The sequence below is a fragment of the Bufo gargarizans genome, chromosome 3 (assembly GCF_014858855.1).
Source record: "Bufo gargarizans isolate SCDJY-AF-19 chromosome 3, ASM1485885v1, whole genome shotgun sequence".
Taxonomy (NCBI): Eukaryota; Metazoa; Chordata; class Amphibia; order Anura; family Bufonidae; genus Bufo; species Bufo gargarizans.
The window spans coordinates 459,570,489-459,588,315 of record NC_058082.1 but is presented as its reverse complement, the minus strand read 5'-3'; the positions used below and the strand labels follow the sequence as shown (position 1 = coordinate 459,588,315).

The 17,827-nt window shown below is 39.6% G+C and overlaps 1 protein-coding gene across 2 annotated transcripts in view; it reads left to right on the top strand.

Annotated features, from left to right (window-relative positions):
• Positions 1-17,827, top strand: part of SRPX (sushi repeat containing protein X-linked) — a 176,670-nt gene that overhangs the window by 81,948 nt on the left and 76,895 nt on the right. For both annotated transcript variants that reach the window (XM_044286628.1, XM_044286627.1), the window contains 2 exons: positions 11,344-11,535; positions 14,844-15,020. In XM_044286628.1, the coding sequence (XP_044142563.1) occupies positions 11,344-11,535; positions 14,844-15,020 (369 nt within the window). The remainder of the gene's footprint in view (positions 1-11,343; positions 11,536-14,843; positions 15,021-17,827) is intronic.

Genomic DNA, 17,827 nt, shown 5'->3' with positions numbered 1-17,827 from the left:
AGGGTCCACTAACACCACCACGACCATGTCCACGTCCGCGTCCCTTACTAGATGTTTTTCTCATTGTTATGGTTCACCACAACAACAAATATATTATTTGGCCCAATGTATTGTATTCAAATTCAGCGGGATATAAATTTGAGGCCTAGTATTTAGGCGCTGGGTGACCGGTATGGATTTAGTGACAGAATTAGACTTGGAAATGCACAGAAGCGTGTGTGTGTGAAGTTATTCTGAATGACCCTATGTGCACCTTCAATATTATATACCCTTTTAGGGATAGATTTCAAATAGCTCTGATATAGCAGAAACCACTAAATTATGAAATTGCTAAATTGGGAATTGTACTTCAACCCAGAACAAAAAATGTGCTTTGACGGACACTAAATATCTTGCCCAGCAACAACAGTACACCGGTGGGTAACGAGAGATTTAGAGGGAATTAAATTTGAGGCCTAGTATTTAGGCGCTGGGTCACCGGTATGGATTTAGTGACAGAATTAGACTTGGAAATACACAGTAGCGGGTGTGTGTGAAGTTATTCTGAATGACCCTATGTGCACCTTCAATATTATATACCCTTTTAGGGATAGATTTCAAATAGCTCTGATATAGCAGAAACCACTAAATTATGAAATTGCTAAATTGGGAATTGTACTTCAACCCAGAACAAAAAATGTGCTTTGACGGACACTAAATATCTTGCCCAGCAACAACAGTACAGCGGTGGGTAACGAGAGATTTAGAGGGAATTAAATTTGAGGCCTAGTATTTAGGCGCTGGGTCACCGGTATGGATTTAGTGACAGAATTAGACTTGGAAATGCACAGAAGCGTGTGTGTGAAGTTATTCTGAATGACCCTATGTGCACCTTCAATATTATATACCCTTTTTGGGATAGATTTCAAATAGCTCTGATATAGCAGGAACCACTAAATTATGAAATTGCTAAATTGGGAATTGTACTTCAACCCAGAACAAAAAATGTGCTTTGACGGGCACTAAATAACTTTCCCAGCTACAACAGGACAACGGTAACGAGAGATTTAGAGGGATTTAAATTTGAGGCCTAGTATTTAGGCGCTGGGTGACAGGTATGGGTTTAGTGACAGAATTAGACTTGGAAATACACAGTAGCGGGTGTGTGTGAAGTTATTCTGAATGACCCTATGTGCACCTTCAATATTATATACCCTTTTAGGGATAGATTTCAAATAGCTCTGATATAGCAGAAACCACTAAATTATGAAATTGCTAAATTGGGAATTGTACTTCAACCCAGAACAAAAAATGTGCTTTGACGGACACTAAATATCTTGCCCAGCAACAACAGTACAGCGGTGGGTAACGAGAGATTTAGAGGGAATTAAATTTGAGGCCTAGTATTTAGGCGCTGGGTCACCGGTATGGATTTAGTGACAGAATTAGACTTGGAAATACACAGTAGCGGGTGTGTGTGAAGTTATTCTGAATGACCCTATGTGCACCTTCAATATTATATACCCTTTTTGGGATAGATTTCAAATAGCTCTGATATAGCAGGAACCACTAAATTATGAAATTGCTAAATTGGGAATTGTACTTCAACCCAGAACAAAAAATGTGCTTTGACGGGCACTAAATAACTTTCCCAGCTACAACAGGACAACGGTAACGAGAGATTTAGAGGGATTTAAATTTGAGGCCTAGTATTTAGGCGCTGGGTGACAGGTATGGGTTTAGTGACAGAATTAGACTTGGAAATACACAGTAGCGGGTGTGTGTGAAGTTATTCTGAATGACCCTATGTGCACCTTCAATATTATATACCCTTTTTGGGATAGATTTCAAATAGCTCTGATATAGCAGAAACCACTAAATTATGAAATTGCTAAATTGGGAATTGTACTTCAACCCAGAACAAAAAATGTGCTTTGACGGACACTAAATATCTTGCCCAGCAACAACAGTACAGCGGTGGGTAACGAGAGATTTAGAGGGAATTAAATTTGAGGCCTAGTATTTAGGCGCTGGGTCACCGGTATGGATTTAGTGACAGAATTAGACTTGGAAATACACAGTAGCGGGTGTGTGTGAAGTTACTCTGAATGACCCTATGTGCACCTTCAATATTATATACCCTTTTTGGGATAGATTTCAAAGAGCTCTGATATAGCAGGAACCACTAAATTATGAAATTGCTAAATTGAGAATTGTATTTCAACCCAGAACAAGAAATGTGCTTGAACGGACACTAAATAACTCGCCCAGCTACAGCACTAGGGACAGATTTAGCTGGATATAAATTTGAGGCCTAGTATTTAGGCGCTGGGTGACAGGTATGGGTTTAGTGACAGAATTAGACTTGGAAATACACAGTAGCGGGTGTGTGTGAAGTTATTCTGAATGACCCTATGTGCACCTTCAATATTATATACCCTTTTAGGGATAGATTTCAAATAGCTCTGATATAGCAGAAACCACTAAATTATGAAATTGCTAAATTGGGAATTGTACTTCAACCCAGAACAAAAAATGTGCTTTGACGGACACTAAATATCTTGCCCAGCAACAACAGTACAGCGGTGGGTAACGAGAGATTTAGAGGGAATTAAATTTGAGGCCTAGTATTTAGGCGCTGGGTCACCGGTATGGATTTAGTGACAGAATTAGACTTGGAAATACACAGTAGCGGGTGTGTGTGAAGTTATTCTGAATGACCCTATGTGCACCTTCAATATTATATACCCTTTTTGGGATAGATTTCAAATAGCTCTGATATAGCAGGAACCACTAAATTATGAAATTGCTAAATTGGGAATTGTACTTCAACCCAGAACAAAAAATGTGCTTTGACGGGCACTAAATAACTTTCCCAGCTACAACAGGACAACGGTAACGAGAGATTTAGAGGGATTTAAATTTGAGGCCTAGTATTTAGGCGCTGGGTGACAGGTATGGGTTTAGTGACAGAATTAGACTTGGAAATACACAGTAGCGGGTGTGTGTGAAGTTATTCTGAATGACCCTATGTGCACCTTCAATATTATATACCCTTTTTGGGATAGATTTCAAATAGCTCTGATATAGCAGAAACCACTAAATTATGAAATTGCTAAATTGGGAATTGTACTTCAACCCAGAACAAAAAATGTGCTTTGACGGACACTAAATATCTTGCCCAGCAACAACAGTACAGCGGTGGGTAACGAGAGATTTAGAGGGAATTAAATTTGAGGCCTAGTATTTAGGCGCTGGGTCACCGGTATGGATTTAGTGACAGAATTAGACTTGGAAATACACAGTAGCGGGTGTGTGTGAAGTTACTCTGAATGACCCTATGTGCACCTTCAATATTATATACCCTTTTTGGGATAGATTTCAAAGAGCTCTGATATAGCAGGAACCACTAAATTATGAAATTGCTAAATTGGGAATTGTATTTCAACCCAGAACAAGAAATGTGCTTGAACGGACACTAAATAACTCGCCCAGCTACAGCACTAGGGACAGATTTAGCTGGATATAAATTTGAGGCCTAGTATTTAGGCGCTGGGTGACCGGTATGGATTTAGTGACAGAATTAGACTGGGATATGGCCAAAAAATGAACAGACTATTGCTGGTTAAATGCACTTGGTGTGACAGCTTCACCCTGATGTAGGCTTTAGCCAAAAAACAACCACACCATTGAGGGTTAAATGCACTTGGTGACAGGCGCAGCTTGCCCCTGATTTTGTATATGGCCAAAAAATGAACAGACTATTGCTGGTTAAATGCACTTGGTGTGACAGCTTCACCCTGATGTAGGCTTTAGCCAAAAAACAACCACACCATTGAGGGTTAAATGCACTTGGTGACAGGCGCAGCTTGCCCCTGATTTTGTATATGGCCAAAAAATGAACAGACTATTGCTGGTTAAATGCACTTGGTGTGACAGCTTCACCCTGATGTAGGCTTTAGCCAAAAAACAACCACACCATTGAGGGTTAAATGCACTTGGTGACAGGCGCAGCTTGCCCCTGATTTTGTATATGGCCAAAAAATGAACAGACTATTGCTGGTTAAATGCACTTGGTGTGACAGCTTCACCCTGATGTAGGCTTTAGCCAAAAAACAACCACACCATTGAGGGTTAAATGCACTTGGTCGCAGCTTGTGCTGGCGCACCACAAGACACAAAATGGCCGCCGATCACCCCAGAAAAATGAGACTGACAAACGGTCTGTGCAGCCTAAAAACAGTGAGCAATTGAGGATCAGCAGCTCAATGATCCACAGCTGCAGATCGATCAGTTAATCAAGTCCTTTGGAGGAGTTAATCTGCCTAATCTCGCCCTACTGTCGCAGCCGCAACCTCTCCCTACGCTAATCAGAGCAGAGTGACGGGCGGCGCTATGTGACTCCAGCTTAAATAGAGGCTGGGTCACATGGTGCTCTGGCCAATCACAGCCATGCCAATAGTAGGCATGGCTGTGATGGCCTCTTGGGGCAAGTAGTATGACGCTTGTTGATTGGCTGCTTTGCAGCCTTTCAAAAAGCGCCAAGAAAGCGTCACAAAAGCGCGAAGAAAGCGACGAACACCGAACCCGAACCCGGACTTTTACGAAAATGTCCGGGTTCGGGTCCGTGTCACGGACACCCCAAAATTCGGTACGAACCCGAACTATACAGTTCGAGTTCGCTCATCCCTAATAGTAATGCAGTAATAGAATCATAGATTGAAGGGTGGATAAGAGATAGATAATAGATAGACAGATAGATATAAAGTACAAAAACTGCAGTACTCTTCCAGTAAATGCAGTGATGGTTTATTTAAACCATGGCACCAAACATAGCCATGTCTATATACTAACTAGCATTTAGCATGAGAAAAGTCTTGAGGAGGCTAGACAGAAATTGTAGGACTCAGATTTTTCACTTGAGAATAGGCAGTTCATCATATCATTACTGGAAGTGATATTAACATGTAATTATTTTTTGTTTCAAAAGGATTTCTTTATACAATACAGGGGGACCGCAATGGGGTCCAATTTGGCCCAAGCCTATGCTAACATCTTCATGGCCCATTTTGAACAATCGCATGTGTACCCAACCAATTGCAATTTGTGAAGGGCTGGATGAGGTACATTAAGGATTTTTTCTTGATTTTGCAAGGCACAGAATCTAAGCTGATTAAATTCGGCAATTACCTGAATAGTAACTGTGTTTGGTGTCATGGTTTAAATAAAATCATCACTGCATTTACTGGAAGAGTGCTGTGTTTTTTTTTACTACTTGCTACTGATAAATCTGTGAGTAGATAGATAGATAGATAGATAGATATGAGATTTAAAGGGTATGATGAACATGTAAAGCATTGTGGAAATTGAATTAATACACAAGTATGCCTAATGAGTAGAGTGTTCTATCAAAGTGTGTCCATTTTGAGCTGACTATTAGAACTACACATACAATGGGCTCAGCCAAGATTTTCATCAAAACCATAGGACATAATCCTAGATCTAAGCTGCTGGATATACTTCACTTCTATAAATATACCAAGGTAAGTGGGCAAACAAGTTTTCTTTTTACAGCATATAGGAATATACACTCTGTATCATGAGTGTCCCACATAAACAATGACAGCAAAGTACCCCTAGTACAACCAGTAGAATGTCCCTTCATACACTGTGTCATCATAGGGCTTCCCATAATACAATCATAGAATACAATGATAAACTTTTGGCTTCCAACAACCGACTCAAGATACACACTTTAGCAGCTCCCACTGACATCAATGGGAGCAGTATAAATATATATGAAGTAAGATCACCATAGCATTGGCCGTCAGCAAGGTTTGCTGAAAATGTATCTATGTCAGTAGTTAGGGAGAGCTCCGCTATTTTGTAAGACTCATTGGCAGTCTAGACATGTCTAACTACATATAGCCAGTCACTGCTTAATGGTTTATCAGTGTTATTTTGTCTTTTTTACTCTCCTTGCCAAACACATTGCATTTCTGTTCCTTAATACCCCCTGTATTCCCTGCAATCCAGATGTGCATCACAAGTGATTTATTGTTTGCCTGCAGAGATGAGTCAATCTGGCAAGCACTCTAATAACCATTGAGTCTCTTTGATCACTGGCTCATCTCTTTATGAACAAAAGTAGCACTTAAAGTAATATTTAAACTCATAAATTAAGCATCATTAACTTTATGTTTTGATTATCTGTGATTCTTAACTGTGTGTCTGCAATTACCAAGGTCCCCTGTGATCTTAAAGGCCCCTTTATAAGAGTGGATAATCGTAAAAAAAAAAACAACAACATAAAAATCAAGTAAAAGTCATCAATTATAGAGAAGTGTAAAAGCATTGAACTGAACGATCAAACAACAAGCGATAATTGTTTAATTTGTGATTGATTCGTTGTCCTGAATTCCACAAGTGTAAACAGGTTTAGTTTACCGCATGGACGATTCCACAGTGGGTGTGTGCGTGACAAGCGATCCGTTTTTACTCTGCACATCTAAAGGGTTGTCGGTTGAACGTTAGCGACATGAATAACGACTTGTTCATCACTAGATTGAATAAATTAACTTATTGTAAAAAGGGTCCTTAAGACTTAGAATAGACATAAGCAACTTGGGAAGGCAGTTTAACTTCAACTCCAATATACAGTGGATATAAAAAGCCTACTCACCCCTGTAAAAAAGATTTTGTAATGTAAAAAAAAAAAATCAGACCAAGACAAATTATTTCAGATATAATACAACCTTTCATGTGCCCCAATTCCATTTAAAAACAAACTGAAATCATTTAGAGGGGAAAACAAAAATAACAAAACTAAAATAATGTGGTTGCATAAGTGTGAACACCTCTTAAAATTATAAATGGATGTCGTTGTGTTCAGAATTAGCCAGTCACATGTAAACTCATGTTAAATAATAGTCACTACAGAGTTTCTATCATTTAACATGATTCTGATTACCCAATATAATGTTCAGCTGTCATGGTAGGATTTTCCTGACATTTTTTTAGTTGCATATTACAGCAAAAGCCATGGTCCGTAAACAGCTTACAACACATCAAATGGATCTCATTGTTGAAAGGTATCAGTCAGGAGAAGGGTGCAAAAAATGTAGATGTACCACAGTGAAGACGGTCATCAAGAAATAGCCAAAATTTGGCACAACAATGACATTACCAAAAACTGGACAGTCTTCAAATATTGATTAAAAGACTAGAAGAAAATTGGTCCGGGAGGCTGCTAAGAGGTCTACAGCAAAATTAAAGGAGCTGCAGGAGTTTCTGACAAGAACTGTTTGAGTATCTTCCATATTCTATATATGTCTGGGCTATGGATTAGGGTGGCAACACTGAAACCTTTTCTTACAAAGAAAAACATCCAAGCCTGGTTGTGCTTTGCCATAACCTACATCACATCTGCCAAAACCAGGTGGGAAAACGTGTTATGGTCTGATAAGACCAAGGTTGACATTTTTGGCCATAATTTCAAAAGGTAACACTGCGCTACCAAAACACCATACCCACAGCGAAACATGTTGGAGGCAGCATTATGCTTTGGGGCTGTTTTCTGCAACTGAAACTGGGGCTTTAGGCCACTTTCACACGAACGATACTGATTGTTGATTTTGCAAGCAAGTTCAGTCAGTTTTGTCTGTGATTGCGTTTGTTTCAGTTTTTTTGCGTGGGTGCAATCAGTTTTGGATGCGTTTTTCATGCACGTGAAAAAAACTAAAGAATAACAATCTACATCTCCTAGCAACCATCAGTGAAAAAAGCATTGCATCCAGAGTTTTTTATACATGCCCCATCCACTTCTATGGAACCAGAGCTGTGTAAAAACACAGAATATAAGACATGCTGTGATTTTTTTTCCTGGATGCAGAAATGATGCGTTAAAAACAACACTCATATACACAGACCCATTAAAATGAATAGTTCAGGATTCAGTCCGGATGTCATGGGTTTGCTTCACGCATCGACTCAGATGGAAAACTTGCTCATGTGAAAGAGGCCTTAGTCAAAGTGGAAGGAATTATGAACAGTTCCAAATATCAATCAATTTCGGCACAAAACTTCAGGCCTCTGCTAAAAAGCTGAAGATCAAGAGCAATTTCACCTTTCAGAATGACTACGACCCAAAGCATACCTTCAGATCAACAAAAGATGGCTTTATCAGAAAAAGATTTTTTTTTAAATTGGGAATGGCCCAGCCAAAACCCAGACCTGAAGGGTGCTGTACACAAGAGATGCCCTCGCTATACTGATAGATTTGGAGGACTTTTGCAAGTAAGAGTGGACAAAGATTGCTAAGTCAAGATGTGGCATGCTGATAGCCTCCTAAGCAAAAAGACTGAATGCTATCATAAATTCAAAGGGTACTTCAACAAAGTATTAATTTAAGGATGCACATATTTATGCCACCGGTTTTCACCGATCCAGGCGCATACAGCAGGGGCTCGGCTGCTGATTAGCCCGCCGTCACTGGGATTTAAGGTGCAGTCCGCAGTGCCGTACAGCTACGGCGCTGGTATCCAAGGGTTTGTTTTTTCAATTGAAATGAACAGATATAGGTGATATTACAGATGAAAAAAGTTCTGAAATGATTCTTCTTGGTCAGATTTTTTTTACATGACAAAAACCTGGGATTTTAACAGGGGTATGGGAACTTTTTATATTCACTATATGTATGTATTTTAAAGGGAACCTATCACTATGAAATGCAATGCAATCTAGGCAGCATGTTATAGAGCAGGAGGCACTGATAAGACTGATATACACTCACCTAAAGAATTATTAGGAACACCATACTAATACGGTGTTGGACCCCCTTTTGCCTTCAGAACTGCCTTAATTCTACATGGCATTGATTCAACAAGGTGCTGATAGAATTCTTTAGAAATGTTGGCCCATATTGATAGGATAGTATCTTGCAGTTGATGGAGATTTGAGGGATGCACATCCAGGGCACGAAGCTCCCGTTCCACCACATCCCAAAGATGCTCTATTGGGTTGAGATCTGGTGACTGTGGGGGCCATTTTAGTACAGTGAACTCATTGTCATGTTCAAGAAGCCAATTTGAAATGATTCGAGCTTTGTGACATGGTGCATTATCCTGCTGGAAGTAGCCATCAGAGGATGGGTACATGGTGGTCATGAAGGGATGGACATGCTCAGAAACAATGCTCAGGTAGCCCGTGGCATTTAAACGATGGCCAATTGGCACTAAGGGGCCTAAAGTGTGCTCAGAAAACATCCCCCACAGCATTACACCACCACCACCCCCAGCCTGCACAGTGGTAACAAGGCATGATGGATACATGTTCTCATTCTGTTTACGCCAAATTCGGACTCTACCATTTGAATGTCTCAACAGAAATCGAGACTCATCAGACCAGGCAACATTTTTCCAGTCTTCAACAGTCCAATTTTGGTGAGCTCGTGCAAATTGTAGCCTCTTTTTCCTATTTGTAGTGGAGATGAGTGGTACCCAGTGGGGTCTTCTGCTGTTGTAGCCCACCTTTCTTTCCCATTCTGACATTCAGTTTGGAGTTCAGGAGTTCAGGAGATTGTCTTGACCAGGACCACAAGCCTACATGCATTGAAGCAACTGCCATGTGATTGGTTGACTAGATAATCGCATTAATGAGAAATAGAACAGATGTTCCTAATAATTCTTTAGGTGGGTGTATATAGTTTTATGGGAATAGATTCAGTAAAACGTATAATTTATTTATTTAAATCTCTGTACTTTCTGAGCTTAGTCTTATTATTAATAGACAATTTACTCAGCTTTTCCTGCTCTATAACATGCTACCTGCCGATTGCACTGCATTTCATGGTGACAGATCCTCTTTGAAGCATACATCGTATAATAGTGCAGTGCATTTACAGCAATTTCCTAATAGACATTTTTTACCTCACTCTTTGAATAGTGTAATAAAGCAGGAAAGCTTTAACTGATGCTGATTAATATTAAAACAGTAAAGAGCACAACCACCATTGGACTCTGTATGTAGGGAAAAAGATTCCAAGAAAAAAAGAAAAGTTTTAGTCAATAAGCTATTTGGATGGATGTCCAAAAGATCTTAGAATAACCGCAGGGCGCCAAAGGAAGAAGGGACAATCAGCAAGGTATAAAGAGTGGAAGGCTGCCAGTAGTGACTGTATATGTAAAGTAAAATACTACATAGGAGAATACAGCAAAAGGAAAAAAAAATGGCAAAAACAGCCACAGAGAAGGCGCCAAACCCCTGTATGTCACTGAGAACAATTCTCAAAGTGGGAATTGAAAATGGAAATATAAACTAGCGTGTGGTTGTAGTTGGAAAGTAATACAGATGTGTCACCTGGAGTGGAAAGAGATGATCCACTGCAATAAAATAATCCAATGCAATAAAATAGATAAATATATTAAAAAAGAATAAAAATTGTGAATGGATAACTCGCATTCCCCAGCATTTTATTATTTTTTATACAATTTGTGATTTTTCCTGAAGAAGGCGGAATGAGGTAACACACCCGAAACACGTTGAGCCCCCCTGTGATAATAATAAAGGAAATTACAGGCGTACCGTCTACGGTACTGCTGTTCTTCCTAAGACTGTACAGGCGATCCAGGCGAGGGAGGTCGAGTTTGCGGGTGTCTTGAGCTTATCCCACCAACCACCTCCCTGGGGAATGTGAGTTATCCGTTCACAATTTGTATTATATTTTAATATATTTATCTATTTTATTACATTGGATTATTTTATTGCAGTGGATCATCTCTTTCCACTCCAGGTGACACATCTGTATTACTTTCTAACTACAACCACACGCTAGTTTATATTTCCATTTTAAATTCCCACTTTGAGAATTGTTCTCAGTGACATACAGGGGTTTGGCGCCTTCTCTGTGGCTGGTTTTTACCATTTTTCTTTCCTTTTGCTGTGTAGAATATCTCCATGCACACACTACCTAACAGAGCCTGTCTGAAAGCAGACGATATATACATATATATGGCCATACTGTCCGGCTGACTCTCAGGCCTCAGTTGTGATGCTTGCATGTATGGCACAAGACCACTGAGGCTAGTGATTGGTCCTAGTAGTCATGTGGATTTACAGCACATCATCACTACAGAGAAGCTAAAAAAGACTGTTGGGAACCACCACAGTGGCACTGGAGCAGTTGGGCGACTTTACAGAAAAGTAATGGTTATTTTTCCTTTTAGTTTTATCACATTTCCTAATGTTATGCAATTTTTTAAATACTGGACAATTCCTTTAATATTGATGTTTGAAATTTTATTTATTTATATATATATATATATATATAAATAATATTAAAAAAATGTATTTTTGTCTTTCTGGCAGATACTCCATGGTGCTCACCTATAAAAATTAAAAATGGACATGCCACCTGCTCCAGTCCTTCCCGATCTTATTACAAAACTGTGAAAGGGACAAGGTGCAACATCTACTGTCAGAAAGGCTATGAGCTAAGTGGAGCCTCTCAGGTTATTTGTCAGGCAGATAAACGCTGGTCTAGCAAGTCTATATGTAAACGTAAGTATCTGGGATTTCATTTTTTTTCCGTCTAATAAATATTCCCAATGGGACCGCACCAATGCTTTTAGCAATATTTCGTCCTTGTCCCACAAGTCCATGCCTTTTTTTTAATACATAACAGTAGCCTGCTGGCCTTAGAAGCACCTGATTGGCATTGCATGCTTTTATTTAGTTTCTGATCTACATGTACACCCAGATCCTTCAGGTGACTCTCCTAATCTTACTCCCCCCAGGAATATGATGCCTGCAGATACAGCAATAGTTGAAAGAAATAGTGAAATTTAAATGGTATGCTCTAAGGATGAGCGAATTTCTTGAAATTCGTTTTTTTCAGATTTTTCCAAATTTTCTATATTTTTTTTTTTATTCAGGTATGAGAGATATAGAATATACCAGTCAACTCATACCATTCTCCTGGGAAAAAGACATGCAAATCATTTTTTTTTCTAAATGGCAAATAAAACTAAGGGGGTCTAAAACGCAGGTCCGGCCTCTCCATTACTATACCGTATCCAGCACCAGTCTAAATATAAGCCAACTTCCTTGCTGGCTTACATGTAGACCATTTTCTACGCCTAAAACAAACCACAGCCCTACACCCACGCCAAGCCCACTTTTTTAGACCTGGCATGAGAAGTGAAAAAGCTGAATACACATAAAATAGGCGTAGTTCAGGATAGTAAATGACCCCCTAAGTGTCTCACGCCACTAGGTGTAATATAGATTTCCAAAGTCAATCCCCTTCCCAGAAAATGTTTTATGATTTTTTTCCTTACACATAGCCATATGAAGGCTTGTTTTATGGGTTATGTTTCTATGTGGTTCCGTATGTGGTAAAACAGACCTGTTCCCTTCATTCTATGGGTCAGAACGATTAGCGTGATACCACGTTTGTATAGTTTGTCTTGTGTTTTCATACTTAAAAAATAAAAACTTTGAAAAAAAATTATTTCTGCTTTTATTCTGACCCCCATAACTTTTTACAATTACATCTATGAAACTGTGTCAGAGCTCATTTTTGCACAGTGATATGCAGATTTTATTGATACTATTTTGGAGTGTATATGAGTTTCTGATCACCTTTTATTCATTTTTTTTACGGTAGGTGGAGCGACTAAAAATAGTAAAATAGTAAATTAGTATGGGTGTTTTGGGATGCAGTGTTGCAAATTATCTTTATTTTTTATTTTTTATTTGTTTTTATTATGGGGAAAGGGGGGGTGATTAGAATTTTCATATTTTTTTATACTTAAAAAAAATAAAATTTTAACTTAGTTTTTGATTTTTTTAAAGTCCCCCTAGGAGACTTGAACATGCGATAATCAGATCACTTCTCCCATAGACTTCAGTAAATTTCTGTGGAGTCTATGGAACTATTGCTGTGGTAGTGTTAGAGCCTTTAGAGAGCTCAAGGCTACCACAGTGAACAAACTGCTTCCCCGATCTCTGTGCGGAGAAGCTGTTCCATGAGTGCAGATGCTAGGAAAGCTACATCAGGTGCAATGATCACAATTAACCATGGCATCTGAGTGGTTAAATGTATGTGATTGTCATTAATACCGATCACAGACATTAGTTCCAGATATGTGCTATTTAAAGCAGCAGAAACCTGGTGGCTATGGTACCTGTTCCACTCGTGTCACCATTAAAGTCATTTATTGGCTGCAGTGGAGCATGTGACCATGCCTATGTAGCGCCAGATGTAAAACACTGCTGGGATCGGAACATGGACACAGTGGAGGCAGCATTTATAACTGGAGCAGTGGGGAGCAGGTAAGTATCGTTTTTCTATTTACCGAGGCAGACTGTGGACATTAGGTAAAAAGTAAATTATCTTGGAAACCCCATTAAAGCCTGTTTAAGAGATCTGAGTATTGACTTTGGATGGCTAAGTTACACCTAGCGTTGTGAGACACTCAGAAAATCTGATTTGCATGTCTCTCTCCCAAGGGAATGTTACATGTTGGCTTGCCTATTCTCTCCTCCCCAAAGATTCTGGTTGAAGTCTGAATCGATTCATTCATCTCTAGTATCCTCATATTAGCAAACCTCCTTAATTGCTCGAAGCATCTAAAAAAAAATGGATGAGAACGTGTGGTACTCAGTAAGTGGTTACTGAATATATTAGACCTGAGGGATCAGAGTTATTATTTTATTTATTACTATAGTAATAGTTATTATATTTATAAACATATTTATGAAAGATGCCCCATTTCATAAAGAATCAGTCACAAAATAGTTAAAAGGGTTGTCCAAGATTAAAAATCTCGGACAACCTTTACAATATCTTTAAAAAAAACACACCATATACTCACCCCTTACTCCAGCACCATTCTCTGCAGCGCTCCTCCAGTACTCCTGCTGGTGTTTGTTTTGAAAAAGCAGCGCTGTCATGCCTGGGATACGGCACATGACCACTGCAACCAATCGCTGTCCTCAGAAGTCTACAGCTAGGAAACTGAGTTTTAACTGATCCCATCAAATTTAATGTCGAATGTTATTTAAAGAAACTAAGGCTATATAAAAAATGGCAGCTCACCTAGGAGATCCGCATGGGAAGGTGCTCTCCTCAAGGGTTACCCAAAGACCAAGAAATAATAAATGTAGAAATGGAGGGGCACTCAAATATCAAGGAGCCCAGGGTAGAAGATATATAGACAGTATTATTTATTTTACACTAGTAAAATATCATGTCATTTTTATGATATTTTACTAGTGTACAATAAATAATACTGTCTATATATCTGCTACCCTAGGCTCCTTGATATTTGAGTGCCCCTCCATTTCTACATTTGAATATTATTTAAACCTAGCCTTTCACTGTCTTTATGACTTTGTAACACCAACAGTTTAAAACATAATGGCCCTTTCAAACATGGATTATATACAGGCCTGGGCACAGATTCTGCAATAGAATCCTTTTCAAATCTAGTGAAAATATGACTTCAACGCATGTCAATTGAGGTTATGTAACTCTCTTTAAATACTTCAGAAAATAATCTCCAAACCATGGGAAAAAGATCTGCAAGAATAAGTAGCATGCTATCACACAGGAAAACTGCTGGATTGACCTTACATTGTTTAGCGCCATTGTGGTAATCCAAGTGCAGATTGACAGCAGAAATTTGAGTGTCATTTTGGATTTCGCCCATTCATCTTCTGGTGAATACGTGTTGGATGTACCATAGGGAAATTTAACAAATGACAACATACCCTAAAAATCTGGAATAATAGGAGAAAATGCAGTAGCCCTCCCCTCCATACTCCCTACTAATATTCTTTAAATTACATTTCCTTATGTATAGAGAAAAGATGCTCTCCTCTCACCATGCCAGTAAATGGAGGATTCAAATGCACAGATGGCGCATATTTTAACTCCAGATGTGAATATTATTGCTCACCCGGGTATCAGCTGAAAGGGGACAGAATTGCCACCTGCATGGATAGCAAGACCTGGAGTGGACGGCCGGCAACTTGTGTGGGTAAGGTAATCATATACTGAGAGAAAAAAAAGGAAATAGTATGACAATCTAATACCAAAATGATAAGGGTTGAGCTATAATGTGTTTATGAGCTGTCAGGTGTTCAGAGATAAGGGCTACACATGAGCCATCAGGGCTTCTGCCTGATGGGACTCACTGTGAACAGAAAAAAATGCCACTCTACAAATACACAAATATAAAGAGAAAAGGGAGGAAATTTTTTTAATATCAACTAATTGAAAAAATAATTTGCATCCTAATATGAGTAGAATGTAATAATAATAAATAAAAAAATGCCCTCAAAGGTGGTCGTAGCCTTTAAGTATTGGAGTGATAACAGCAACTGTTAAATTGAAACAGGATTCATTTATTTGGCAGTGGTGATTTTAACAGAAAAAGCTTCTTGACATAAATACAGTAATATGCCTGATGAAATTTTACAACTGACATCTTTTAAAATGTACTTTTTATTTTAATTGTTTTTTAATCAGCATTTAATATGTTTAAGTGAATGAGAAAGGAGACTTATATGTACCCAACCTCCTTGACAGGAAAGGTACTGTTTCTAGTGTGCAATGTGATCTTTCCTGGCTTTGCTAAATAGCTCTGGGGTCTTATAGAGGAACTGGAGAGGCTGTAGAGGGGCACAAAAATACCTTTACTATCCATACAAAAATTAGTCCTGTGATATTCCGGTTTTCACACTAGCCACACTAGTTTTCTGCTGCTGACATGTCGGCTTTGCTGTGTAGACTAGGCAATGGTCAGCAGAGGGTGGGATTTAATGACAGCTTTATTCTTCTGCTGGATGACTAGCTAAAGTAGAATACCAATGCTAAACACTATACACACACAGATTAAACTCTGTATGCAGATTACTTTTCCCTTTTTTTGTCGCTCATTTCTGGGGAAGCAATCAGTAGCTGAAGACTGTATAGTCTATATATCAGCCGCAGGGAAAATCTCTAAAGATTAAAAAAACAAATATCCTATCATTTGTAATAGAACAGTATGTACATAAGTTAAAACACAAAAAAACACTCATCTGCTAAATCCCCTGCAAATCCAGTGCAGACATTGCTTTCAGGATGCTCGCAAGTGACCGCTGCAGCCACTAAGTGGCCTCAGTGGCCTCAGTGGGGAGCTGTCACATGCCATATTACTGCCATATTACTGGCATCAGCTCTTAAAAGTGTTGTCCACTCTTCAAGATAAGCCATCAGTGTCTGATAGGTGGGGCGCAACACCCCACACTCCCACTAATCAGCTGTTCTCCAGTAGCTCCAGTGCCAGAAGCCAGCGCTGGAACTACACAGCCCTGTCTATTGTACTCTAGACAGAGATGGTTACAGAATAATTCCTCTCTCCGAAGTAAATGGAAGCAGTAATGCAGTAAACAACTCTGTCCACTGCACATTGGATGGAGCTGTGTAGTTCCAGTGCTGACTTCTGGCACTAGAGCTATTTCAGAAGAGTTGATCGGCAAGGTGTGTGGGGTGTTGGGTCAGGTAGTGATGGCCTATGCTGAGAGTAGGTCATCACTTTTAAAGAAGTGGACAACCCCTTTAAGTATTTTATGGTGTCAGCTCTTTAAGTTTGTGGTCACTGCCTTCCATACACAGCCTGGAGAAACGGTATATGACTACTGTGAACATTGCACTTTATGTATTCACTGCCTATGTGAACCTTCTACTGAGCTGCTGCAGTAAAGTACAGTCAACTGTTCAAGGGACTCTGCCTTGCACCCCCAATACTCACTAACACCAAGGACACACCAGGCAGAGGGCCCCAGAGTGTGCCCCAAGGGAAGAAAGGGTGCGCATTCCTATCATATCAAGCTGCCACCATGAGTACAACTACTACCATCGTCTCTACCTCTCTTACTGGCCACTGCAATTGCTGTATATTGGACTGTTTTTGGCCCTACATGCAGTATTTGCAGTACTTCTAGGGGAAACATCTGTCATTAGGAACTCAACACAGAACTAATCACAATTTGTGTGTGTATCCCCTGTGGGGATTCGCTTTGGTAGGCAGGGTAAGCGGACGCAGTACAGAGGCAAAAAACAAGGTTGTAAATCAAAGTTCAGTGTTTATTCACACATAGCAAGAAAACAAGCCAAAAGAAAGTGTTCAGTTTTGGTGCCTGTTCACACCACACAAAGCTCACAGTGCAAAAAGACGTCACCTAGTCAGCAGATGATTTTCACCCAGCAGTCTTTAGTGGCCTGTTTCTCCAGCCTATGGCTCACACAAACAGATGCCTCAGTGTCTCAAACCACAGACTCCTCAGCTCCTCTGTCATGGAGGATAATCCACACCTGAACATGCTGGCTGGGTTTTTTATATTCCAGCCAAAACCCGGCCTGGAACCATGGGGAACAGCCACCCACCCTGCTCTTTGGCTGCTCCCAATAAGAACCGGCCCGGATTGGCTTTACAGCCATTCTAACAGTTGAAGTGTCAGATTGCACTACAGACCTGACACTTCAGGAAAAAACCCGGTTCTTACCTCACCGAGGCCAGGAACCTCAGTGACACGTATCTTCCGTCAATGACGGCTCCTTGTTCCTTCTTACACCCCTTATAATGAGCAAACATATTTTTGCTCAAAGGCTTGTCCATAATTAGAGTAAAAGAATCAGCATTTTTTATTCTTCCAAAAACAGTATCAATCTTGTCTTTTTGTGCAGCTCATTTCCTTTCAAATGAAAAAAATATATATATACCGTAAGCTCCATTACCAGAAGCAGCCCATGGGGAGAAATGGGGCTGTTTTGGAAATAAAGGAGATCCTTTCTTCTAAT